The sequence below is a fragment of the Perognathus longimembris genome, chromosome 3 (genome assembly GCF_023159225.1).
Source record: "Perognathus longimembris pacificus isolate PPM17 chromosome 3, ASM2315922v1, whole genome shotgun sequence".
In the NCBI taxonomy this organism is placed as follows: Eukaryota; Metazoa; Chordata; class Mammalia; order Rodentia; family Heteromyidae; genus Perognathus; species Perognathus longimembris.
Genome location: NC_063163.1, coordinates 79,799,337 through 79,823,653, shown reverse-complemented (window position 1 = coordinate 79,823,653; position 24,317 = coordinate 79,799,337). Strand labels below are relative to the sequence as shown.

The 24,317-nt window shown below is 53.1% G+C and overlaps 2 protein-coding genes across 3 annotated transcripts in view; both read left to right on the top strand.

Annotated features, from left to right (window-relative positions):
- Positions 1 to 9,110, top strand: part of Coro1c (coronin 1C) — a 70,755-nt gene extending 61,645 nt beyond the window's left edge. Inside the window, exons 5-11 of the mRNA XM_048342767.1 lie at positions 43 to 224; positions 1,083 to 1,202; positions 2,521 to 2,625; positions 3,735 to 3,880; positions 5,400 to 5,457; positions 5,575 to 5,820; positions 6,933 to 9,110. Coding sequence (XP_048198724.1) covers positions 43 to 224; positions 1,083 to 1,202; positions 2,521 to 2,625; positions 3,735 to 3,880; positions 5,400 to 5,457; positions 5,575 to 5,820; positions 6,933 to 7,052 — 977 coding nt within the window. The 3' untranslated portion in view covers positions 7,053 to 9,110. The remainder of the gene's footprint in view (positions 1 to 42; positions 225 to 1,082; positions 1,203 to 2,520; positions 2,626 to 3,734; positions 3,881 to 5,399; positions 5,458 to 5,574; positions 5,821 to 6,932) is intronic.
- A 7,654-nt stretch (positions 9,111 to 16,764) lies between these two features.
- On the top strand, positions 16,765 to 22,242 carry Selplg (selectin P ligand). Of its 2 annotated transcripts, XM_048342770.1 has the most exons (3): positions 16,765 to 17,080; positions 20,996 to 21,529; positions 21,620 to 22,242. In XM_048342770.1, the coding sequence occupies exons 2-3, from the start codon at positions 21,001 to 21,003 to the stop codon at positions 22,207 to 22,209; spliced, it is 1,119 nt and encodes a 372-aa protein (XP_048198727.1). In that variant the 5' UTR covers positions 16,765 to 17,080; positions 20,996 to 21,000; the 3' UTR covers positions 22,210 to 22,242. The 2 variants fall into 2 exon arrangements, with proteins under 2 accessions (XP_048198727.1, XP_048198726.1); XM_048342769.1 differs by having other exon boundaries at positions 16,769 to 17,080; positions 20,996 to 22,241.
- Positions 22,243 to 24,317: the final 2,075 nt, after the last annotated feature.

The following is a 24,317-nucleotide window of genomic DNA, read 5'->3' as shown; positions in this document are numbered from 1 at the left end:
AGGTGTTTCTAATCTCCGAGGGGCTTGGTTTGCTTGTTGCAGGCTGCGACAATGCCATTATCATCTGGAACGTGGGGACCGGGGAAGCCCTGATCAACTTGGATGATATGCACTCAGACATGATCTACAACGTGAGCTGGAACCGGAATGGCAGTCTCATCTGCACTGCTTCCAAAGACAAGAAAGTGAGAGTCATCGATCCCAGGAAACAGGAGATTGTTGCTGTGAGTATTGTCTGGGACAAACCCCAGTGCTTATGGCACATTCCCTGCCTCAGGTGGCTACAGTCCTGGCCAGTGGGCCCTGCTGAACACAAGTGCCAACTGTGAGTGAGGAGAGAGGCTGGCAGGCTACTGGCTGTCCCCTGTCACTTTTCTTTCCAGTTCCACTCTACTGGCTCAAGTGGTGGCCATGTTGACGAAGGATCGGTTTTGATCTGTTCACTAACACCCTTAAGAGTTTGAAGGTTTGGTACAGCTAAACTGGACTGCATTCCTTGCTGACCCTTAACTTGATTCCTTACACTGTCTGCAAGGGCACTGTGTTGGTACCTTACAGAGCTGTGTGGGGTTCTCTGTTTAGAAGGCCTTATAAAGTCATCTCCTGACAAAAGATAGATGAGGGAGTCTTTAGTCCGTTGAATTCCAGCATGCCTCACTTCTGTTCCACACCTTTCCTGAGATGTGTTGTGTTTGGCAATGTGACTTCTGAAGAGTGGGTTGAGCCTACAGACCATTGGTACTTGCCTGGCATACTGAGCTACAAAGAAGCTTAGGGAAGGAGGGCTGGGCTTCCCTCCAAACTGTGATTTGGGTGAAATTGTAGACTATTTGGAATCTAGAGCCTTGGGGGCCCCTTGTGTGGAGTGCTTGGAATTGGGCTCTGAGCGGCATCTGGTGCTCTTGCTTGCTGGTGTCACTGTCCCCTCACTGGGCAGGGCTGGCTAGCACTGAGATCTCACCTAGAAGCATATGAGTGGGTCCAGGTGAAATTGGGTCCAGTGTGGGGTCCCATGTGCCTTTCCCTTGCTGTCCAGGTATGTGAGATACAATGGATCTCTTCACCTCTCTTCTCTCTCCCAGGAGAAGGAGAAAGCACACGAAGGAGCCAGACCTATGCGAGCCATCTTCCTGGCTGACGGCAATGTCTTCACCACTGGCTTTAGCCGCATGAGTGAGCGGCAGCTGGCGCTCTGGAACCCGGTAGGCCCTTTCCCAGCCTTCGGCTCTGCTTCTTCTCTCTGCTCCAGCTGGGGCTCTGGGCTGGGAAATGGGTTCTAGGGTTCTTCCCTGTTGTCAAGTGCTCTTCCTCACTGGAGACTTACAGACAAAGAATCCAAATATGTTAGCCTTGGGAACTAAGCATAGCACTTAGTTGTATTTCATGGTGAATGGTCGATCAGATGTCTACCTAAACTCGAAGAGCTATGGTTGGTGACTGGAACTAGCAGAGGTGGACTTCTGAGTGGTATGAGTAGTGCGGTCCACACACGTGTGTGTGTGAGTGTGAATGACAGACAGAGAGGCAGCCCATGGTGTTCGTACTTCCTGCTGCCGCCCCTTGGACTAACTGGGCAGTTCTGGAAGAGGGATGGCTTTTATGTTCTTGTCTTTTCATTGCTTACAAGTATTTGTTTGTTTGTTTTTTATTGTGCTAGTACCAGGGCTTAAAGTCAGGGCCTGGACTGCTGTCCCTTAGCTTTTCCAAACTTAGAACTGATGCTTTACCACTTAAGCCACAATTCTACTTCTGGTGCTTTATAGTTAATTGGCGATAAGAGTCTCACAGACTTTACTGCTCAGTCTGGCTTTGATCCTTGATCCTTAGATCTCAGCCTTCTAAGTAGCTTGGATTATAGGCGTGAGCCACCAGGCACCTGGCTAGTTATTTACTTTTGCTTTCTTACTTTTTTAGCATGTATTATGATTATATTCATGACATTATATCTATGATTATTGCATTTCCATATATGCATATTATCCTCTTTGAATAGGTTTGTCCCCTGCATATGTTTATTTTATAATAAAAACAAAATATTCCTTAAAAAAGAGAAATAGCCACAAAGGAGAAGGGCTCTGTCATCATGGACCCTCACCAGTGTGTGCATTAATGATGTGATCAGATGCACACAATGTTCAGTGAGCTTCATCACTGGTGTTTACATGTATGAAGAGTATGTGTACGTAGTTCAAACTTCATATTACACTTAGAAGGAAATCGCTCATCTAATCCATGAATATATAATGAGGTCACAGAAATTTGTCTTTGAGATTAGATTATAGGTGGCTCACACCTATATAACCCTAGCTACTCAAGAGGCTGAGATTTAAGGATCTCAGTTCAAAGCCAGCAAAATCTGGAAGTGGAGCTGTTGCTCAAGTGGTAGAGCACTAGTTTTGAGTAAAAAAAAAGCTGAGGGGCAATGCCTAGGCCCTGAGTTCAAGCCCCAGGACTGACACCCATACACACAAAAAGATTGTCCTTTAAAAACATGCCCACGTTTGTGTATTTTGTTTTCAGAAAAACATGCAAGAACCAATTGCACTTCACGAGATGGACACGAGCAACGGGGTGCTGCTGCCTTTCTATGACCCTGACACCAGCGTCGTGTACCTGTGTGGAAAGGTGGGCTGTGGGTTTCATGTCGAAGAGCCTGCCTGGCCTGCAGAGGTGGAGAAGAGGGAGCTTGTGTTGTAGAACTTGCAGGTTTTAATTTGTCTGGGAACTTGGTGTTCCTCTAGCTGAGATAAGGATAGTTTCGGTGTTAGTTGTGCACTAATAGTGTCCTGTGCTTGATGCTCTGGCCCAAGCAGAGGTTGGGCCTGGCCAAGATTAGAACAGTTACCTGCTTGCTCAGGCAGTCCAATGAACAGGAGGATGTGCTGAGTTCATTTCCACATCCCAGCGCTTCATGATTGGTGGTTTAGATCTGAGTTCACACAAGATAGAACCGCACTTTGGTAATTCAGAAAATGACTGATACATGTTTGGCTTCTTCTCCATTGCTTTAGATCTTTAAATCACTGAAACTAGAGACTATGAGAAAGAAGTCTATGTTAGGGCATAAAACCACCCCCCTCTTTTTGTCTGCCTTTGTGTGTGTTCATGTGCATGTATTTATGTGTGTGTGCGCGCGCATGCAAACATACCCATGCCCTCTTCCCCAGGCAGGGAAGCCCTCAGTGTGCAGGTTGGCATGATTATATGACATTTATTTATACTTGGACGAAGGTAGGCTTCAGGCTTTATCTTTCCAAAGAATCTGACCACTCTAAGCAAGATAATCATAGAATTTTGCAAAGTGCAACATGATAGTACTTGTTCTGAAGTTTTGGGCTACTCATGAAAAGGGATGTTTTGAGTAAGCTGTCACCTTCTCTTGTCATCTGCTTGTCTGGTGTTAATGCCCGTGGTCTGTGAGCAAATCCCTAGTCCCAAACTGCACTCCTAGGTCAGATCACCTGCACTGCTTTATCAGGGGCATTGTTGTTGTTGCCCTAAATTTGACCTAATTTCTAGGCTCAGGAGGATAAAGGAAGAGCCCTGAGGAGGTGGTGGAGACTGTGCAAAAGGCACTAGTGGCTGATAAATGGGTGGGTGGGGGGGCTCTTGTGAGGGAGGAGCAAGGTCAGCTCCCAAGTCCCACCCTGGGATTGCTGGTGATGGAGGAGAGAGGCGCCTCGCTGAGCACAGCGCGCCTAACCGAACCTGGGCGTGCCTCTGGTGTCTTACAGGGTGACAGCAGTATCCGCTATTTCGAGATCACGGATGAGTCCCCCTATGTTCACTACCTCAACACTTTCAGCAGCAAGGAGCCTCAGAGGGGCATGGGCTACATGCCCAAGAGGGGACTGGACGTCAACAAATGTGAGATTGCCAGGTACAGAGTCTTCTAGCTGCGGTGTGCCGCGTGCAGAGTGCTGGAGCAGTATGTCCGCCATTGGCTTCTCGGTTCCTGGGGTTTGGACTTAGAGCCTCACCCTCTTGCTGGACTTGCTTCCTTATAGCTGTTGCTCTTCCACTTAAGTCATTGTTGCCAGACTGGCTTTTTGCTGCTTATGTTGGAGAAGGAGATTGGCGGACGTTTCTGCCTAGATTGGCTTTGGTTACAGCCTTCTTGATCTCAGCCTCCTGAGTAGCTAGAATTGTAGGTTGTGAGCCAGTGGTGCCCAGTTAAGAGAAGGACTTTTTTGTTTTGGTGGTACTGGGAATTGAACTTGGGGCCTTGAGCTTGCTAGGCCATGACTTTAGCCACTACCAGTAATTCTATAATGCCAGGCTTTCTACCTGTGTGTGGTTTGGAATGAATTATTTTCTCTTTCCTGCCCTTACCACTTGAGTGGAACAGTTCTGTGGCACACGGAACTGATTTAAGTGTATCTCACAATTAAATAATGAAACCTTTACTCTTATCCTCAGAGTGAAGCTGTGGCTAGTGGCCTGGTGGGCAGGCAGGCTCTGGGACAGAAACCAGGTGGTTTTCCTGCCCTTTGGGAGAGAACCATGTTCCTGCCAGGGCTGTGAGATGGCTGGCTTGGCAGGCTGGCCTGTGTGGTGGTCGCTGCCTCTCATCATAGTGCTAGCGGCTTTCCTCCAGAGCAGGCTTTTCCTACACAGCCAACCAAAGATCTGCAGTGAGGCTGCCCTCTGGCTACATCGTTTTGCAGACAGGCGACCATGCTGAGCACTGGTATGGCACAAAACTATATGAACTTCAAGTGTGCTGTTCTGATACTTGCATCTTTAAGAATATTTATAAGCCCTTTCTATATTGATCATTACAGATTGTCAAGATTGATTGAGAATGGGGTCTTGCTGTGCTGGTATCAAACCTAGATACTCTTAACCACCACCTTCCTGTACTGGGCTTACAGGCATGACCACCACCAGCTTAATCATAGGTTGTTTTTTTTTTTTAAGTAGTCAAAGTAATGAAGGAAAAGCTGTCACAAATAATAAAAATTGTGATTTAAACAAAACAAATCAAGATGTGATCCAAAATAAATTCAGTCTTAAGATCATATCCAGACTGGGGGGGTGGGGGTTCTGTGCTAGGGACCCTGCCTGCCTATCAAGCATAAGGACCTGGGCTTGAACCCCAGTACTTCAAGAGGACCTAGCACCCAGGGCATAGGCCTGCCTTCCATTGTCTTAATGACACGATGACTTTTCACAAGGGACTTGCTACCGTGCTCCTACCTGTATCAGTGTCCCCTGTGTCCCCCATTTGGCTTTCCTGTCTGTACAGTGGTACCCTGAGCTTTGCCTCCTGCCTGGGTGGTCACATGAGGGGTGGTGGGAAGCGCTTCCTGCCTGGGCCGCTGCAGAGGGTGTTTAAGATCCTGCTCTCTTGTCCTATGTCACATCATGAGACATTACCTTTCTGTCTCCTTTTGAAGGTTCTTCAAGCTCCACGAGAGAAAGTGTGAGCCCGTCATCATGACAGTCCCCAGGAAGGTGGGTACCTTTTGGGGTAGGACATGGTAAAAAACAAAACAAAACACACACACACACAAAAAAAGCAAGCCAACCCCCTGTCTTCCTTACTGAAGGGTCCACGCGTGTCTCTTGCAGTCCGACCTTTTCCAGGATGACCTGTACCCTGACACAGCGGGGCCAGAAGCCGCGCTGGAGGCAGAGGAGTGGTTTGAGGGGAAGAATGCTGACCCCATCCTCATCTCCTTGAAGCACGGCTACATTCCTGGCAAGAACAGGGATCTGAAAGTGGTCAAGAAGAACATTCTGGACAGCAAGCCCACAGCAAACAAGAAGTGCGACCTGATTAGTGTCCCCAAGAAAACCACAGACTCAGCCAGTGTGGTAAGCAGACAGGAATGTGTGTGTTCATGCAGGCTATGTCCTTGGGGAAGCCACGTGCAGAGCATTGTGGGCACTGTCCTAGCTGTGGGCACCAGGTGAGAGAGTCCTGGGGCATGAGGCTTGCTGGGCTCCAGAATGCCGGCATTGGAGGACAGTGTCCCGCCATCTGAGAGAGGACAGGAGGACTTCTAGGGTCTTCCCTCAGGCCCTTCTGGTAGAGAAGAAATGGGAAGACACTGGAGTGTGGGGTTACAGGAGCCAGGAAGAGAAGTCCTGGCAGGAGGAAGTGGTTAGATTTCGGGTGTGGCTCCAGGTCTCTGACAGCAGATTTCAGCAGTGGGTGGGGCTGGCAACAGAAATGACCTGAGCCAGGGGCTGGGCCCAGGACCACTCCTCCATCCCTGCCCCCAGGACCTGGTAAGGCAGCTGGAGAGCTGCCGTCCCCAGAGAGCAGGAGGAGAGGGGTAGGGTGCATGAGGGCCTGGAGGGGTGGAGGGGGTTTCTTTTCCTCCTGGAGCCTCTGGAAGGGCATTCCCCATGCCCTCCACCACCACCCTTCCCACACCTGCTTGGAGGGAGCTGCTCCTGAGGGGTTGGGGGAGGGGGAGACAGCCTGAGGGATTCTCTTTTTTTTGTTTTTTTTTTGGGTTTTTTGGCCAGTCCTGGGGCTTGGGCTCAGGGCCTGAGCACTGTCCCTGGCTTCTTCTTGCTCAAGGCTAGCACTCTGCCACTTGAGCCACAGCGCCACTTTTGGCCATTTCCTGTATATGTGGTGCTGGGGAATCGAACCCAGGGCTTCATGTATACGAGGCAAGCACTGTTGCCACTAGGCCATATCCCCAGCCCCTGGGATTCTTTTATCCTGCACTTTCCTACCCAGAGTCCTTGTCCAGTAGGTAAGGCATAGGCATGGGACCAGGGGCAGCGCTGAGCTTTCAGAAGGGCTGACCCACATAAGTTGTGTCTCCTGAGGCCCAATTGACTCCGGCTTGGTGGCTGTGCCTTGCCATCTGCAAAATAGAAAGTTGCATTACAAGTCTCCACCCGGACTGTGCTGAATGAAGCTTGTTTACTGCTCTGTAGTCAGCACCCCGTTTTCTGTTTGTTTTTAGCAAAATGAAGCCAAGTTGGATGAGATTTTAAAAGAGATCAAATCTATAAAAGATACAATCTGCAATCAAGATGAGCGCATTTCCAAGTTAGAACAGCAGATGGAGAAGATAGCCGCCTGAAGGCCCCTCCCTTCTCCCCCTTGTGAGCCTGGGAGGGAGAACTTGTGCTGGGTAGCTGGCTGTTGGCACGGTCCTCGGGCGGGCGGGAAGGGCGGCACTGCCATCAGGAGACATTCCATTCAGATCTGTCAACCAGCCATAGGCCACATTCCAGTAGGAACTCAATTCCTCTCCTAAATTTGCAAAATCAAGAGCTGAGCTTTTTTTATCCGAAAGCTTTTTGACGTTTTAAGTGTTATGTGACTTGTTGAACTTTTATGAGACAAACATGCTACTTTTAAAATCCCCGATCTTCTGAATTTCAGAAAACAAATCAATTCTGATTCAGTGTCGTGCCCAAGTACCTTTTTTTTTTTTAAGTGACTAGGGACCAATGCCACATTGCTTTTTGTATTTCTTTCTTTCTTTTTTTTTTTTTTTAATGTTGCCAAAACCAAAAGTAGCTTTTTTTCCTTTGTATTTTGCTACTTTGCAGTATTTGTGTGGGTTTTTTTTTTCTTAATTTGAAAGGGACAGCACTGTGTATGTTTATAAGGAAATGAAGATAAGATATTATTTTGTATAAACACTCATCTGAGAACAATCAGCGGAAGCCACAAGGTGCTGGCTCATTTGCAGCACAAACCTGGTCATTGTATTGACGATGGAAGGAAGACTTGAAAAAATTACATGGACGGACCACTTTACCACCTGCATTCTGTCGAGTCTCCTGATCAAAAAGAGCTCACATCCTGTCCTCTTCCTCACTTTCTTTTCTCTTTTCTAGAAATCGGGTGGGTGTAGCAGAATGGAATATTGCTTGATCCTGTGCGTCAGACGATTATAATCTAACCTAAACTTGCATGCGTTTCTGCGGTTTTGTTACCACACAGACTGTTGCCTTCATCACTTTGAACATTGCGGCTCAGGTTTGGTGCGTGCTTGACCAGGGTGCCTGTGACAGGTGGACACACATGCTGCTGAGCGTCCCTTCCTGTGGCAGTGGATTGCCTGGGCCAGAGGGCATTCAGGAAGCCTTTGCCACATGGTCCTATCTTCTGCATGACCCCCTGCTGTCCCTGACACCCATAGAGCTCTCCTCCTTCCTCCTCTTCACTCCCCTGTGACCTCTCAGGGCTCCCCAGTCAGTTCAGCCCTAACCATGATCAGCAAGGCGAGGCTCAGGGAACACTGGATGTGCAGACTGAAAAGCATGATCTAGAACAAACCAGGGGCAGGAGGGCAGGACCTCTGCTGTCCCTCTGAGCCCTCCACATGGCCAAGGCTCTGTCTCTGCGGCTCGTGTCCTCACCCTCACTGACCACAGAGGCCCCTGGTGAGCATGGGTGGCCAGCATGGCCAGGCCAGCAGGAGCTTTGCACTTTTCTCACAGCACATGCTTGGGAAGCCAGACACAGGAGGAAGGTGCCTCTGTCCTGGAAGGGCTGTCGGTCACCACCACGGGCCCAAGAGGGAGCTCTTTGGCATGAGCTGGGGCTGGCTGCAAGGGCGTGGACGGGGGGCAGCGTGCCGGAGGAGCGTGGCAGCTGGTTAGACCACATGGCCCAACTGGGGGAACTGGCTACTGGCAAGGCTACCAAATTCCTAACCAGCCATTCCAGGTTCCCCTTCGCGTCGAGATGTTCTGTGTGCATGTGTGTTGGATGGTGACATGGGTATGGGATGTAAAGAAAAGTTATAGTGACTTGTCGTTGACGCCGCACTGTTCAGATGAGCTCTTCTGGGATGCAGAAGTGTCGTTGAGGTTCTGAAAGCAAAAAGAGTTTGAGAAGAAAGCTGTGGGTGGTAGTGGTGCCACCGGGGAATGCGGCCCACAGAAGGGGGCCGGGCCTGCGCCCTGCACTGACTGCAGCCTCGCCCTCCACTCGGGTCCCAGTGCTGCCTGGAGCTTTGTGGATGCTCTCCTGTCTCCCAAGTTGTGTTTGTCCAGCATTGTCTTTTGAAAGCCAGACATCCACAGGAGGACATGCACACTCCCCGATCGGCTCTTATAGAGCGGCCATAGTGTTCTGTCAAAAACACTTGCTTCCATTTTCCAAGATAAAATCATTGACTACAGCTCTGTGTCCCGTGTTTCTTTTACACTCTGGCTGGCCCGCCATGGTACTGCTGGCTCTGAGCAGCCAGGGGTCTCTGCTCCTCGGGGGGATCCAGCCTCCCCCTGTACCAGCAGCGGGGGGGGGGGGGCCCAGGCCTGGCCTCTGAGCCCTTCCCTTGTCTTGGTGACACGCCTGCACCTGGTCATGCAGCCGGCCCAGCCCTGTGCATGGGGCTGCTGTGGCTGGCCACCATCAAGCCAGGTCCCCTCGACTTAACTTATACAGGATGCCATTGCTGACATTTCACTGTGGCCAGGAATTTCCCACTGTTTGCCTTTTTCTAAACGTTTATAAACGAGGTAAAGAGCAGTTTGATCTCGGGGGCCATGGCCTGGGCGGCCTGTGCCGGACAGGCAGGTCGAGAGCCCAGGCTGCAGGAAGGAGTTGGCAGACGTCTCCACAGACCCAGCGTGTGGTGGGGGGTGGGGGTGGGGTCTGTTTACCAGAGCCAAGTTTCTGCTTTGGCCACTGTCGCTTTGCCAGCAGGCCTGCAGCCCATCATGCTCGCCCCAGACGGCGAGCCAAACTTGTCTGGGACAACTTCTATTTTTTAAAGAGTTACTTCCTTCGCTGTATTTGGTGTTCTGTGTCCAGAAAAAGTCTCTGTGGGGTCTTTAGAACCTGTTAACTCTTGAAGTGAAGTGGCATTTCCTGATTCTCCTGGCATCTTAAATACCAAAACTCGTTTTCCTTCAGAGGGGTAGTATGTGTTGCTCAGACTGGACAAAGCCCTTTAGTTCCAGACACAGCCCTGTCCCCTCAGTGGCAGATGGTGCATCCTTCAGCCCTTGCCAGAGCAGTGAGTAAGATGGCACAGCTCACTGCAAAAGGCCCACCACGATGCCCAGAGTCAACGTTCTGACCTTTTGTTTTGTTTTTGTGCTAGTTCTGGGGCTTGAACTCAGGACCTTAGCTCTGTCTCTGAGTTTTTTATTTTTTACATTTGTTTATTTTGGTTTAAGGCTTGGCAATCTACCACTTGAGCCACAGCTCCACTTCTGGCTTTTGGAGAATTATTGGAGATGAGATTCTCAGACTTTTCCTGTTCCATCTGGCTTTGAACCGAGAGCCTCAGATCTCAGCCTCCTGAGTAGCTAGGATTACAGTTATGGGCCTCCAGCGCCCAGCCTTGTTCTGACCTTTAACCCAACAATCAGTTAATTCTAGCTTTTAAAAGCATATCTAGGGCTCACTGGTCCACACCTGTAATCCCAGCACTTGGGAGGCTGAAGCAAGAGGATTGAGTTCAAAGACAATTTGGGGCTCCATAGCAAGACAGTGTCTTAAACCCTATTTTTTTTAAGTTCCCCAGAATTTCTATATTACAGAAGGAAATTGTTTAACACATTAACAATAAGTAATTATTAAAAATAAGCACTGTAGAGCAGTTGGGATGCATACACCAAGATCGCCCTAACGGAACCAATAGCTGAGGGAAACGGGCGACTCAGTTACTCGGGTGACTCAAGCTTAGGAGGGGGGTGCTCTACCCCAGCCACGCTGCCAGCCTTTTCTGTGGTGCAAGTTTCTTGTTTTTTGAGACGATCTTCCTGCCTGGACTGTGATCTTCCACTTTTCTCTTGCTGCCATATTTAGGATAATGGGTATGTGCCACCAGGCTCAGCTTCTACCATCTTAGCCTCCCAACACCCAGCTGAAACTTTTTTTTAAAAAAAATCTTTTTAAGGAAATGAATCACTATTTAGACTTCAGGCTAGGAGAAAGTTATTTAAGCTCCAAACCAATGGAATAAGTCACACACACACAAAAAATGGCCACATTAAAAAAAATTACACCAATTTTCCCTCCCCCCCCCCAAAAAAAAAGGCCATAGGAAACGGGGGGAATGTAGTAGATGTTGTCCAGCCTGGAAAGGTGTTCAGGCTAAAGCTCAGGGCCTGAGGGTAGAGAGCCAGCTGTATCAATGCAGCAAACCGGGTCAGTGTTGAGGTTCAAGGCAGGACTGGAAGCTAGGCCCTGCTCACAGGAAGTCGTTGCAGGCCTGTTCCTCCGGTACCTGTGGTTTGTAGCCTCGAGGGTGGCTTCGTGCTGCTCAGATATGGGTCCCAGGTGACACATGTGCTGCTGTTGCCCCAGCCTGTGTCTTGTACAAGCAAGTGTCAAGGGCTAGGGGTCCTGGGTTTCAGTCCCAGCACTGTCACAGGGTATGGGGCAGAAGGTGGACATTCTCATGGGCCTCTGACCCAGGATGCCTCCTTGCCAGGCCATGGGCTGCACAGCCTTACAGCTTCGTTCTCTGCCTCTACCCACCCATTCCTACCTTTGTGTCCAGAACTTTCTACAACAATTTCTCTGAAGGAGACCGTTTCTTCCCTTGTCTGGCAGATAAAAGGTGGCACTTAAAGAGTTAAACCACATATCTGGGCACCTGTAGCCCAGGCAAGGTAATAGATGGGACTAGCCATCACAGCCTCCGACCAAGCCTTCCCTCCCCCACATTAACTGAGTACCCGCTTTTCTCAGGGTAGGAAGTGAAGCTCTTCAGAGCTGAGTCATGACAGACACTGTGCCACAAAGATGTACTGGCTGCCTAGTCCTTAAAGCTCCCGCTGGCCCGCATAGCACGGCTCAAAGCCCACCCCGGCTTTCCATTCACCTCAGGATAAATCCGTGACCTTTTGATGGGTCCAGAGGCCCTGTGTGCTCTACCCTGTCCCTGTTCTGTTTTCTGGAGGTTTCCTCCTCTGGGCTCCCCATCATTCCCACCTACTTCAGGATTATGACTTCTGGCCAGGCTCTGCTGGCTCACACCTGTAATCCCAGCTATCAGGAGGCTGAGATCAGGGATTGCAATTCAAAGCCAGCCTAGAAAGTCCATGAGACTCATCTCCAATTAACTACCAAAAAGCTAGAAGTGGAGTTGTGGCTTAAGTGGCAGAGCACTGGCCTTGATCAAAAAGGCACAGAGACAGCCCCGAGCCCCTGAGTTCGAGCCCTAGTACCAGCACAAAAAAAGAAAAAGAATATGACTTCTAGTTATGTCAACCCTGGGCTGAGGCAATGAGCTTGGTACCCCTTCCAGAGATGGTAGAATTTCCCTTTCTGGGGTCCTGGAAGCTGAGGAAGCTGGGTTGGGTGGGGGGCAGAACACAGGTACAATGATGGTGAAAGGGCATCTGGGTCTGACTCCCCAAGTTTGTGCCTGAGGTCCAGCTGTGTTCAGTTTTTCTGCAGCCCATCACCTGTGTGTTGCCAGTACAGGTCAGACACAGAGTTGTTCAGATCGGACATGGGCCTCCTTCCAGGCCTAGGCCCTGAGGGCTCTGGGCCTGAGGATGGCTACAGCAGAGCCTTCCGTCACCCTGTGGACAGTCACTCCATCTGAAACCTGCTTTTGCCTTCCAGATTCCAGTCACATCCCTGGGCTTTTTGTTCGTTGTTGTAGGCCATGGGGCTTGAACTCAGGGTCTGAGCACTGTCCCTGAACTTTTCCCCTCAAGGCTAGCACTCTACCACTTTGAGCTACAGCTCCACTTCTGGTTTCCTGGTGGTTCATTGGAGATGAGTCTCACAGACTTTCCTTCCTGGGCTTGCTTCCAAACTGTGATCCTCAAATCTCAGTCTTCTGAGTAGCTAGGATTACAGGTGTGAGCCACAGGCACCCAGCTTATTTTTGTTGTTTGCTTTTGAGATAGAATCTTGTCACATAACCTAAGTTGTCAAAGTCACGATCCTTGTGCTGCAGCGTCCTAAATGCTGGGATTACAGGCTGGCATCACCATGCTCATCTTTGCGTTCCAGCTTTCTAGGTCTGGGACCAGGCCCCGTGATGCCAAAACTACTTCGTGAGCTTGGAGGAAACCCCTGTTCTTTTCCCTCTGGAGAAATGGTTCTACACGGCAACCTGGAAATCGGCTCCTGGTGCTGCCCGGACTGGCAGCCCCCATTGAGCTGAAAGGCATGATGCCCTGAGGCTCAGTTCCTGTTTGGAGTGGGGAATCGAATCCTGGGCACAGCAGCCTGAGTGGCCATTTCCCCTTCAGATGACTAAGATTGGCACACCCATGCTCCCTGTCCCGTACACCGCAGACCCCGGACCTTCGCTTTCATAGGGACAGAGGGGATATAGGTGGGGATATATATATATATATATTTTTTTTTTTTGCCAGTCCTGGGCCTTGGACTCAGGGCCTGAGCACTGTCCCTGGCTTCTTCCCGCTCAAGGCTAGCACTCTGCCACTTGAGCCACAGCGCCGCTTCTGGCCGTTTTCTGTATATGTGGTGCTGGGGAATCGAACCTAGGGCCTCGTGTATCCGAGGCAGGCACTCTTGCCACTAGGCCATATCCCCAGCCCGGTGGGGATAATTTTTAAGCCCCTGCTCCAGAGAACCAGGTTGCAGAGCTGGCTCTGGTGAACCTAGCTTGACCGTCCAGCCAGCCTGAATCACACCCAGCTCCTAAAAGGCCAGGGTTCCCAGGCTAGCCTGTGGTGGGACAGAGGAGGAAAGCAGACACCTGGTTAGTTATGTGGTTGGCTGAGTGGGGCTTTGTTCCTAGTTACCAACAGTTAAATTGATGGGCCCCTTCTGATTGGTGGAGCGCAAGTTCTGTTTTTCTTTAGTCATTCCCCACAAGCAGCCTAGGTTTTGCTTCTGTGTGCGAATTAAGCAGGACATAGACCACTTTCCAGGTCTGTTGACTACTTAGGGCCTTTGGCCCTGTTCTCCACATGTTCTTTATTTGCTTTAACACGATTGAATTCAACTGTAATGACTCAGTGGGTGCTGGTGGTTCTCGCCTGCAGTTCCAGCCACTCAGGAGGCTGAGAGCTGAGGACTGCGGTTTGAAGCCAACCCAGGCAGGAAACTCTGGGAGATTTTATCTCCAATAAACTACTCAGGAAAAGGCAGAAGGGGGCTGGGAATATGGCCTAGTGGCAAGAGTGCTTGCCTCCTATACATGAAGCCCTGGGTTCGATTTCCCCAGCCCCACATATATAAAAAATGGCCAGAAGTGGTGCTGTGGCTCAAGTAGCAGAGTGCTAGCCTTGAGCAAAAAGAAGCTTGGAGACAGCACCCAGGCCCAGAGTTCAAGCCCCAGGACTGGCAAAAAAACATTAAAATAATGTCTCCATCAAGGGAGATTTACATGGTAACATGGTATGGAGTTTCTTTGTCTCTGTCTCTCTTTCTCTGGTGGTACTGGGCACTGAACTTAGGGCCTTACACTTGTTAAACAGGTGCTCTACCCCCCTTGGGCCACACCCCCAACCCTCTTTAACATCGGTTGTTTTTGAGGTAGAGTCCTGCTTCATGCCTGGGCTAGGCTGTACGCTTCCTACTTCTGCTTCCCCCATAGGTGGGATGACAGGTGTGCACCACTGTGCCCAGTCATTGTTGAGACGCAGTCTCCCAGACAACTTCTTTTTTTTTTTTTTTCCGGTGTTGGTACTGGAACTTAAACTCAGGAACTTGAGTTCTTGTTTGGCTTTTTTTTTGCTCAAGGTTGCTGTCCTACCAATTGAGCCACGGTTTCACCTCCCCAATCTCCATCTGTTATGTGGCTGGGATTGCAGGTGTAGGCCACTGCACCTGGCTCTGGGTCGCATTTCTAGAAGGAGAAGTCCACTCACTCAGAACGCGTGGGCTCACAGGGGCCAGGTACAGTGAAGAGGTGGTTTTATGATCTTCACAGTGACAACATAACCCCGAGTCTTTGTGAAAATGTGGTCCCCTGGAAGGTGGATCTAGAGGCTCAAGTGTGACCTGTGGCTTAGAGGTGCTGAGTCCCTTACATGAAGGGAGAACTGGCTGCACTGGGGTGCGTGGCATGGGAGGGCCCAGGGTACACGCAGAGCTCCAGGCCGCCTAGCACACGGGAGGGCCCGGGGTGCACGCAGAGCTCCAGGCCGCCTAGCACACGGGAGGGCCCGGGGTGCACGCAGAGCTCCAGGCCGCCTAGCACACGGGAGGGCCCGGGGTGCACGCAGAGCTCCAGGCCGCCTAGCACACGGGAGGGCCCGGGGTGCACGCAGAGCTGGAGGCCGCCTAGCACACGGGAGGGCCCGGGGTGCACGCAGAGCTCCAGGCCGCCTAGCACACGGGAGGGCCCGGGGTGCACGCAGAGCTCCAGGCCGCCTAGCACACGGGAGGGCCCGGGGTGCACGCAGAGCTCCAGGCCGCCTAGCACATGGGAGGGTCTGCAAAGAGTAGTAACAATAATAGTAATAATAAAGTAAAGCCTGCTGGTATGAAAATAGTCATTGGCACTTTCCCTGCAGCCAGCCTGCACACTCCCAGGCTAGGGGTGAAGAAGTCAAGGGCCTGGGTTCCAATCCTGTCTCTGTCTCTGCTTTCTCCTTTTTTTTTTTTTTTTTTTCTGGTCAGTTGTGGGGCTTGAACTCAGGCAGGACCTGGGCACTGTCCCTGAGCTCTCTTGCTCAAGCCTAGCACTCTACCACTTGAGCCACAGCACCACTTCTGGTTGGTTTTTTGGTGGTTAATTGGAGATAAGAGTCCCATGGACTTTCCTGCCCAGGCTGGCTTTGAATCACGATCCTCACATCTCAGCTTCCTGAGTGGCTGGGATTGTGGGCATGAGCCACCAGTGCCCGGCTGGGTTTCATTTGAAAAACAATCTGTGTGCAGGTGGAGTGTGGCCTTCTCTGTGTGGGGTTCCTTATCCCTGGCCTTGGGCAAGGCTCCTGGGACAGCCTGGGCCCCATCCCTTCCCTTCAGAGCCTGTTCTGGGAATTCTCAGGCCTGCTGGCCTTTGGCCTGCACTGACCCCAACTTGTCATCCAACACTCCCTCCCCTCCCTTCCCCTCCCGTGTTTACCCCAGGGTGAATGACCTGCTCTCTTGTTAGTTGCTAGACTGCCTCCCAGGGGGTGGGGGTTGCAGGGGAGCCAAGAGCTCTGGCTGACTGAGGCCTACAGTCTCCATGGGTCTTAGCCTAGGGTAGCTGAGGTGACCAGGGGACCAAATTAAGACGAATAAATAACACGGGCAGATCTCAGCTCAGCCTGTGGGGCTTGGGGTGTGTGTGTGTGTGTGTGTGTGTGTGTGTGTGTGTGTGTGTGTGTTGGTGGCATAGGATTTAGACTTGCTAGATAGTTTTTGCTTGAGACCAGCCCTGGGCTTAGCTCCTACATTATAGCTTCTCCTGTTGCTGGAATTGTAGATAGGTACTACCATGCCCAGCTTGTTGGTGGAGATGAGGTCTTGTTAACATTTCACCGTGCTGACTCCAGCTCAGATCTTCCCCATCTTTACTTCCCTAGTATCTGGGATTATGAGGGTGAGTCACTGTACCCCAGTGCCCAGGGAACCCCTTGATTGCTGCTCAGGGACCTATGTGAATCCAGAGATAATGTTTGAAGGAGAAATGACATCATATTTGTGAACCCCACAAAACTCTGTGCTTTGTTTTCTACTTCCGGTCCAATCCTGGGTGAGACGCAAAACCCCTCCTTTCCTCATTGGTTCCCCCCCCCCCTTTTCCAGGCAGGGTCTCCTTTTCACCCTACTGTCCCCTGATTGCTGGATAACTCTGTGGCCCTTCTTGGGTGTGTGGGGGGAGGGTTCCATTTATTGGGTCCCCCCTGCAACCACAGGGTCCTGCCCTAGATAGTTCCCAGACCATTTTTAGTGTTTTCAAGGCGACTGAACCCAAGAGCGATGGCAGGCTGGACAGGTGTCCGCCTGTCTCACTGCCCACCCTTCTTGATCAGTTTTGTCACCCAAACTGTCACAAACAAGGGGGTGTGGGCTGTCACGTGGCCAGCCTGAGTAACCACATTCTCACTTCCTTCTTTCACACACTGCTGTTGGGGGTTGGTGAATCTGGGCCACGCAGGGGGCTGGGGTGCCACACAGTGGCCCGGCAGTGTGAGCGGGGGGCCGGGTCACAGAAGCAGAGTCACTTGTGGGCCCACGAGGCTGCTGTCTCCTGCTCCACTGAGCACGGTGAGTGCCCATCCACCAACCACAGCGAGTGGCTGGGGCCCAGGGGACCGCGAGCAGGCCCAGGGTGGGAAGGCCAGGCCCCTGGGAGGGCACCCCAAGGCTCTGCCTCAGTGGAGGCTGGCCTTGCCCTTCTGGAGGCTGTGGATTTCTTTGTCTCTTCTAGATCCTGTTTCTGCTCAGTTGTTACCCACAAGCCGTCCCAGGGGAGGCCTGGGGCGGCTCCCAGGGGAGCTTCTGATGGTGGGAGCCACAAGGGCTCGGGGCCACTCCTAGAATTAACTCCCCCCTTCCTTTTAGGAGGGGGAAACTCAAGCCCAAAGAGCGGGAGTTGATTATTATTGAGGGGCAGGGCTGTGATCTGGTGTGCCACATTCTAGAGAAGAGAGGGCAGTGGGATTGCTATTAGGAGCCGTGAAAATGCTGTCCTTGGACCCTGTTTTGATTTGGGGTCTTTGAGATGATGTTTTCTGGTGTTGTCCAGGTCGGCTGCCCGGCGATGGCAGTCCTCCCGCCTCGGCATCCCCGCAGCCTGCATTACAAGTGTGCGCTAGCCGCCCAGCTGCTGTCAGCATTTTTTTTTATTTTTCATCAGATTGAGAAAATTGCACTGTTCCTGACAAAATCATTAAAATAGTAGGTTTAGGGAGGGTTGGGGGTGTGACTCAGTGGTATGGCACTGCCTGGCAAGTGTGGGGCCTCGAGTTCAAACCCTAGTGCCAACAACAACGAGTAAAGTTAGATTTAGAGCCAGGGCGCCCAGCGGTGGCTCACATCTGTCATCCTAGCTACTCAGGAGGCTGAGATCTGAGGAGGGAGGTTCAAAGCCAGCCTAAGCAAGAAAGTCTGTGAGACTTATCTCTAATCAACCACCAGAAAACCAGAAGTGGAAGTGGCGCTGTGGCTCAAGTGGTAGAGCCCTAGCCTTAAACTGAAGAACTCAGGGACAGCTCCCAAGCCCAGAGTTCAAGCCCCTCGACCAAAAAAGAAAAAAAAATAGGTTTAGAGTACTCATTGTTATCAAATGCAAGCAATAATAAAAACCAAATAGTAATTAGGATATTGTTTATTTGGGCTTGGGGTGTTTTCTGGGCAGTAAAGGATGGAGGGGGAGTGGAGAGCCAAGCAGCCCCCTAACACCTCATGACAGATTGATTGTTTGGGTGTTCTCCGGCTTAGCCATGCCTCCAGCCCCTCGCTGTGGTTGGGTCTGCACAGGGAGGCCCAGGCCCAGTCTCTCAGTGGGCAGGGACTGGGGCTGGGGCCTCCCTGGGGCTGTCCCAGGGGTGGGGGAGCAGCCTCACCCCTCCAGGCTTGGCTGGCAGCCAGGGGTGAAACTCTGACAGCACAGCACAGGGATCCTGGCCTGGAATCTAGGGCTAGGCCTGCGGGGAGTCTTCACAGGGGCTGGGAGGGGTGTTGTTCAGGCACTTGGAAGGCAGGGCTCCCTTTGGCCCATGAGACAAGGGAATCTCCGGGGAGCAGCAGCTCCTCTGCCCCCCTTCCCCCCTACTGTCCTTGAGCTTCTTTTTGCTCAAGGCTAGCACTCTACCACTTTCCAGCCTTTTCTGTGTATGTGGTACCGAGGAATTGAATCCAAGGCTTCGTGCATGCTAGGCAAGCACTCCACCGCACATTCCCAGCTCCCAGGCAGCAGCTCCTTAGGGCAATATGGGGCCAGGAGTTGGCTGTGCTGAGTCAGATGCTGTCTGTGCTGGGTATGGTACCCTGGTGGGGCCCACGGTGACCAGGCCTGGGTCTCTCAGTTCCCTGGGCTGCCGTATGGGGCAGGAGGGTAGCGAGGGGCCTGGGCTGGAAGGAGCCGGCATGGCTGGGCTGCTCTGCAGGCACATGGGCCGCTTATCCATCTCTGCCATTTGTCTGATCATCTCTGCTCTGAGGCCACACCCTGGAGTTCTGACAAGCAAAGCTGGGCTCCTGGGGGGGGGGGGGGAGGACCCCCCAAACTCACCACCACACACGGTGGTCGGTGGTCTGTGTCTGGGCTATGGGCTGCAGGAGGATCAGATGGGTGGGGCAGCACACTGGGCAGCTCTGGGCTGGACACCCTGCTACAGGCCTGCAACAGGCTTGGAATGAGCCTCTGGGGGTCCTGCTTCCCCCCCACCCCCAGAGTTCATGCCCTCCACAGGCTTGCAGTGTGGGTGGGGGGACAGCAGGGGGACAGCAGCCATGTGCCCACCCTCCACATCCCGGCAAGATGTCTGGGATCTCCATGCCCTCCCTGAGTCTGAGGTCTTACTCTCCTCTGCTCTCTGCCTACCTCCGGGAAGAGGAACCCCAGATAAAGCGTTGCCCATCCGGGACCTTCCTAGCTGTAGCCCACTGGAGTGTTCCATTTCACAGAGAGGGAGGCTGGGGTTCAGAGAGGGGCTCAGGAGTGGCTGTGGGACTCAGGCCCACACGCCAGCCCCGGCTGACTGCGCTTGGGGAGTGTGGGTGCTGTAGGTAGGCCATGAGGCATTTGATGCCCAGAGCCACCTTCAGAACCTGCCCTGTCCCCGCTGCAGGTGGGTGGGTCCCTGACTCTCCCTGGCACCTCCCCTACCCAGAACCACCCCACCCCTCACCCTCACGGTCCACCCCAGCTTCCAGGAAGTGGCCAGGGCTCTGCCTGCCGAAAACCAGCACCGCCCAAGTGGGGCAGTGGGTGGATGCAGCTTTGCAGTACTGCTGCTGGCTCCTTCCGGTTGTCCCTTCCCCCTAGGAAAGCAGGGCCAAGGTCAGGGCCTGGCTCCCCAGCCCCCTAGAAGGGGGGTGTGGGGGGGAGGGAGTCTGTCCCCCCGAAGGCATCAGGCATCATTGGAGATGCTTGCCTAAGTGTGTCTCTGTGCCTGTATCACTGTGTGTGTGTGTGTTTGTGTGTGTGTGTGTGTGTGCGTGTACGTGTGTGCGCACGCTGGTAGTTGGGGCAGCTTGAACTCAGGGCCTGGTGCTCTCACTTGGCTTTTCCCTTCAAAGCTGGCACTCTACCACTTGAGCCACAAGTCTACCTTCTTTTTATTTTTCTTTTCTGGTTAATTGGAGATAAGAGTCTCATGGATTTCCCTGCCCAGGCTGACTTTAAACCATAATTCTCAGATCTCAGCCTCCTGAGTAAGCTAAGATGACAGGAATGTACCACAAGTACCTGAATGCCTGGCACAATTTTTTTTCTTCCAGTCCTGGGGCTTGAACTTTGGGCTTCAGTGCTACCCTGGACTCCTTTTACTCAAGGCTAGCTCTCCACCACTTGAGCCACAGCATCACTTCTGGCTTTTTCTGAGTAGTTTATTGGCGATAAGAGTCTCATGGACTTTCCTGCCTAGGCTGGCTTCAAACTGTGATCCTCAGATCTCAGCCTCCCAAGTAGCCAGGACAACAGGTGTGAGCCACTGGCACCTTGTGGCACCGTGTGTGTGTGTGTGTGTGTGTGTGTGTGTGTGTGTGTGTATGTATGTATGTATATACATATATATGCCAAAAAAAATAATGGCAGGGCTGGGAATGTGGCTTAGCGGTGGAGTGTTTGCATAGCATGCATGAAGCCCTGGGTTTGATTCCTCAGCACCACATACACAGAAAAAGCCAGAAGGGGCACTGTGGCTCAAGTGGCAGAGTGCTAGCCTTGAGCAAAAGAAGCTCAGGGACAGTGCCCAGGCCCTGAGTTCAAGCCCCAGGACTGGCAAAAAAAAAAAAAGTGCAAAGAAGCAAAGTTTCTCTATCTGGAGGAATGCCTTTATTAGATAATAACAACAACTACAACAAGAAAACAGATGCCACCCACAGAGGGGCTGGCCAGCCTTGTGCAGGGGTCAACGGGCATGGCTAATGCCGCAGTACCTACCACAGACCAGCTCCAGGTGGCGTGTGAATCCCCGGTGGAGCCAGAGGTGACTCTGTCCTTGTGTCCCTCAGGTGCCATGCTTCCACAGCTCCTGGTGCTGCTGGCCTTGCTGGGCCCGGGGAGCAGCCTCCCGCTGGGGAGCCCCTGGAGGGATGGAGCCAAGGCGGCCCTGGGTGCCGTACCTGTGCGGACCCGGAGACAGGTGACCCTGGATGAGGAACTGGATGAAGATTACCACTTGGAAGGCACAGACCCACCAGAAATGCTGGACAGCCACACCAGAGTGTTGGGAGCAGACACTGAGCCTCTGCCTGCCATGACCACACCGGGGCAAAGGGCCTCCACAGGCCCTGGAACCACTGAGCCAGCCACTGTGGACATGGCCACTGGGGGGTCTGTGGGGCCCCCTGCAGGACATGGTGCAGCAGGGACATGGGGAAGGCCAGTCTCAGGGGACTTGGCCACAGAATTGACTACTGTGATCATTTCCACCATGGCAGCTCCATCCACAGTTTCTGCACAACCAGCAGCAACAGAAGCAAAGGCCACACAACCGGCAGCCACAGAGGCAGAGACCACACAACCGGCAGCCACGGAGGCAGAGACCACACAGCCGGCAGCCACGGAGGCAGAGACCACACAACCGGCAGCCACGGAGGCAGAGACCACACAACCGGCAGCCACGGAGGCAAATGCCACATGGCGAGCAGCCACGGAGGGCCTGGCCATGAAGCCCACACTCATGGAGGCTATGTTTGTAAAAGCCCAGTCCACAGAGCCCACTGCCACAGTGGCCCGATCCACAGAGCCAGTCACCACAAAGTCTCAGTCCATAAAACCCCCTGCCACCATCGCCGTGGTCTTCGAGGAGAAAGGCGTTGCCCAGAACACCCCAGAACCCACCAGCCACTTGCCTGGCAGGGACCAGAAAGCTGGGCAGGTGGTGCCCCCTGTGAGCTCTGTGGCCCCCAGCCCCACGGGGGCCGCAGAGCGCATCCCTGTGCGGCAGTGCCTGCTGGCCATCCTCATCCTGGCCCTCGTAGCCACCATCTTCCTCGTGTGCACCGTGGTGCTGGCGGTCCGCCTCTCCCGCCGGAGCCACATGTACCCCGTGCGCAATTATTCCCCCACCGAGATGGTGTGCATCTCGTCCCTGCTGCCCGATGCGGGCGAGGTGGGCCCTGCCGTGGCCAACGGGGGCCTGCCCAAGAGCCAGCGCCTGATGCCGGAGCCCCTCGAGGACCATGACGGTGATGACCTCACCCTGCACAGCTTCCTCCCGTAGTTCCCTGCCCGTCAGCCTGAGGGCGCCCTCGGGGGCTCGGCCACAGTGCACAAGGCCACAGGTCTGGGCTTCCTTAGTGACCCCCCCTCAGGGGGTCCTCAGGGCAGGGACCTTGGCTGCTGTAAGCAGAGACAAGGGTCTTGCAGCCCTGTAGGACTGGCCAGCCAAACTACCTCCTCCTCCCGTCTACCCCTGGCCTGCAGGCCAAGGACCATGGCAGGGGGCCACGTTGCCTGGACAGGCTCTTCCTCTTTCTGTCCTCCATCAGCTCTGGTCCTCATGCACCCCCACTGAGTTTGTAAGATAAGAACTCAGGAAGAAGGTGGAGCGTCTCTGGCTGGGCTGTCCCGCTAGCCTGCGTGCGTTACCTGCTGAAGGAAGGGCTGTGGCCCCCAGGATTGCGGAGCCTGGGGTCCTGGCTGTGGAGCCCAGAATGGGATCTGCCCACGGTAGAAAATATTCATGCGGTCAAGGGTGCCTCCTTTAGGGAGCCCTGCCTGAACCCAACATCCCTCACTCAGCAGGGCGTGGGGGCTGCGTCTCAGCTGCTTGCCCTCAGTCCCAGGGCCCTCAGGGTGCTGCCTCCTGGGCCATGCAGGATGGGAGGGGAAGTGGAGGGCTTTGTTCAGCTGCACACCCCCCCCCTCCTGCCCCATGACACAGCTCTGGGCAGTAGAATTAGGTTCCTTAGTTTAGACCAGCACCCCTCTTTGCCAGGCGAGCCCATGTCTCTCCTTCCTAGCAGGGCCCACCGCCCACTAACAGCCCGCGGCGTGTCCTCAAATCCTCCATTCCTCCCGGTGGCCCGAGGGGCTGCCATTGCAAGTTCAGGGCCAATTTTTTTCTTACAGGGCAAGACAGATAATGTTTCATCATCCGTGTTCTAACTTCCCGCTCTTTATTCTCAGAGCCCTGGACAAACCAACAGGCATGGCTGTGTTCTAATAAAACTTTATTTACAAAAGGCTGAGTAGAGTACTGACTCCTGATTTCGGCCTAGGGTAGCCTGCTGTCCCAGCTGGCCTGAACCCTCCGATTTTAGCACCCCCAGACCTGTATAAGCAACACACACCAGGCGCATGCACAAGCTCACCCCCAAGCCACATCCATCCATCCGGGGACAGGCCAGGTAACTGACGCTGCGAAGCTGCATGCTTAGGGGCTGAGCTCGGCAGACTGGTCGTTCTACCAAGAGCCGGCTAGTCACGTCCAAAGGCAGGAAGAAAGGGTTGCTCTAAGCTAGTGCTGTCTTCTCTGCTAGGAGGGGGGTGAAATTTACCTCTTCTAGAAAATAGCTCCCACTGGGAGCTGGTAAAGGACCTTTCTCTTTTATTCTCTGGTCTGGCCTTCCATTGGAGTTCAACAAGGAGGCTGAGTGTGAGCATTATTTTTATCAAGGAGCCCAAGGACCCACATAGGGTGGCAGACCAGAGGCAGAAGGACTTGGGGCCTCTGAGCAGATCCCCAAGGCTTTGTCCCGCCCCCCCCCCCTTTCCCTGAGGGCTGTGGCGTGCTGAGGCCCAGGGATGCTGTGTGATTGAACAGATCTGGTTTCCTACCTGCTGGAGGAGGGACCCCCCCCCACACCCCGCCCCCAAGTAATCAGCGTCACTGATGATGGATCTCCACAGAGCCACCAGGGGGCGCCCGCCACCAGCTCCTGGAGCCCTGGGGAGCCGGGCCTCCCGTCCTGTCTTTGAGGAGAGGGGAAGGGAGGCAGGAAGGAAAGGTGGGAAAAGATGGAGGAGGGGAAGGGGGTTGGAGAAGAAGGAAGAAATGGGAGGGGAGGGATCAAAGGAGGAGGGGAAGAGGGCAGGAGGGCAGGCAGGAAGGAAGTGGGGCAGGTGGCTGGTGGACTAGAATCACCCCCCCCCCCGCCCCCGTCCTTCTCTCTCCAGTCCCATTTCATATTTGAGTACACTAAGGCTCAGAGAGGTTGCGGGACTTCACTGTAGCCACACATCTTGAACATCCCAGACTAGCCACACATCTTGAACATCCCAGACACAGGGGTAAACTTGGACTTTGTGGTGCCAACTGAATGACCAGAGCCTGGCTCCCGGCGGAAGGGCTGGCAGCTTTCCAAGTTGCCAAGTCTCCGAGACAAG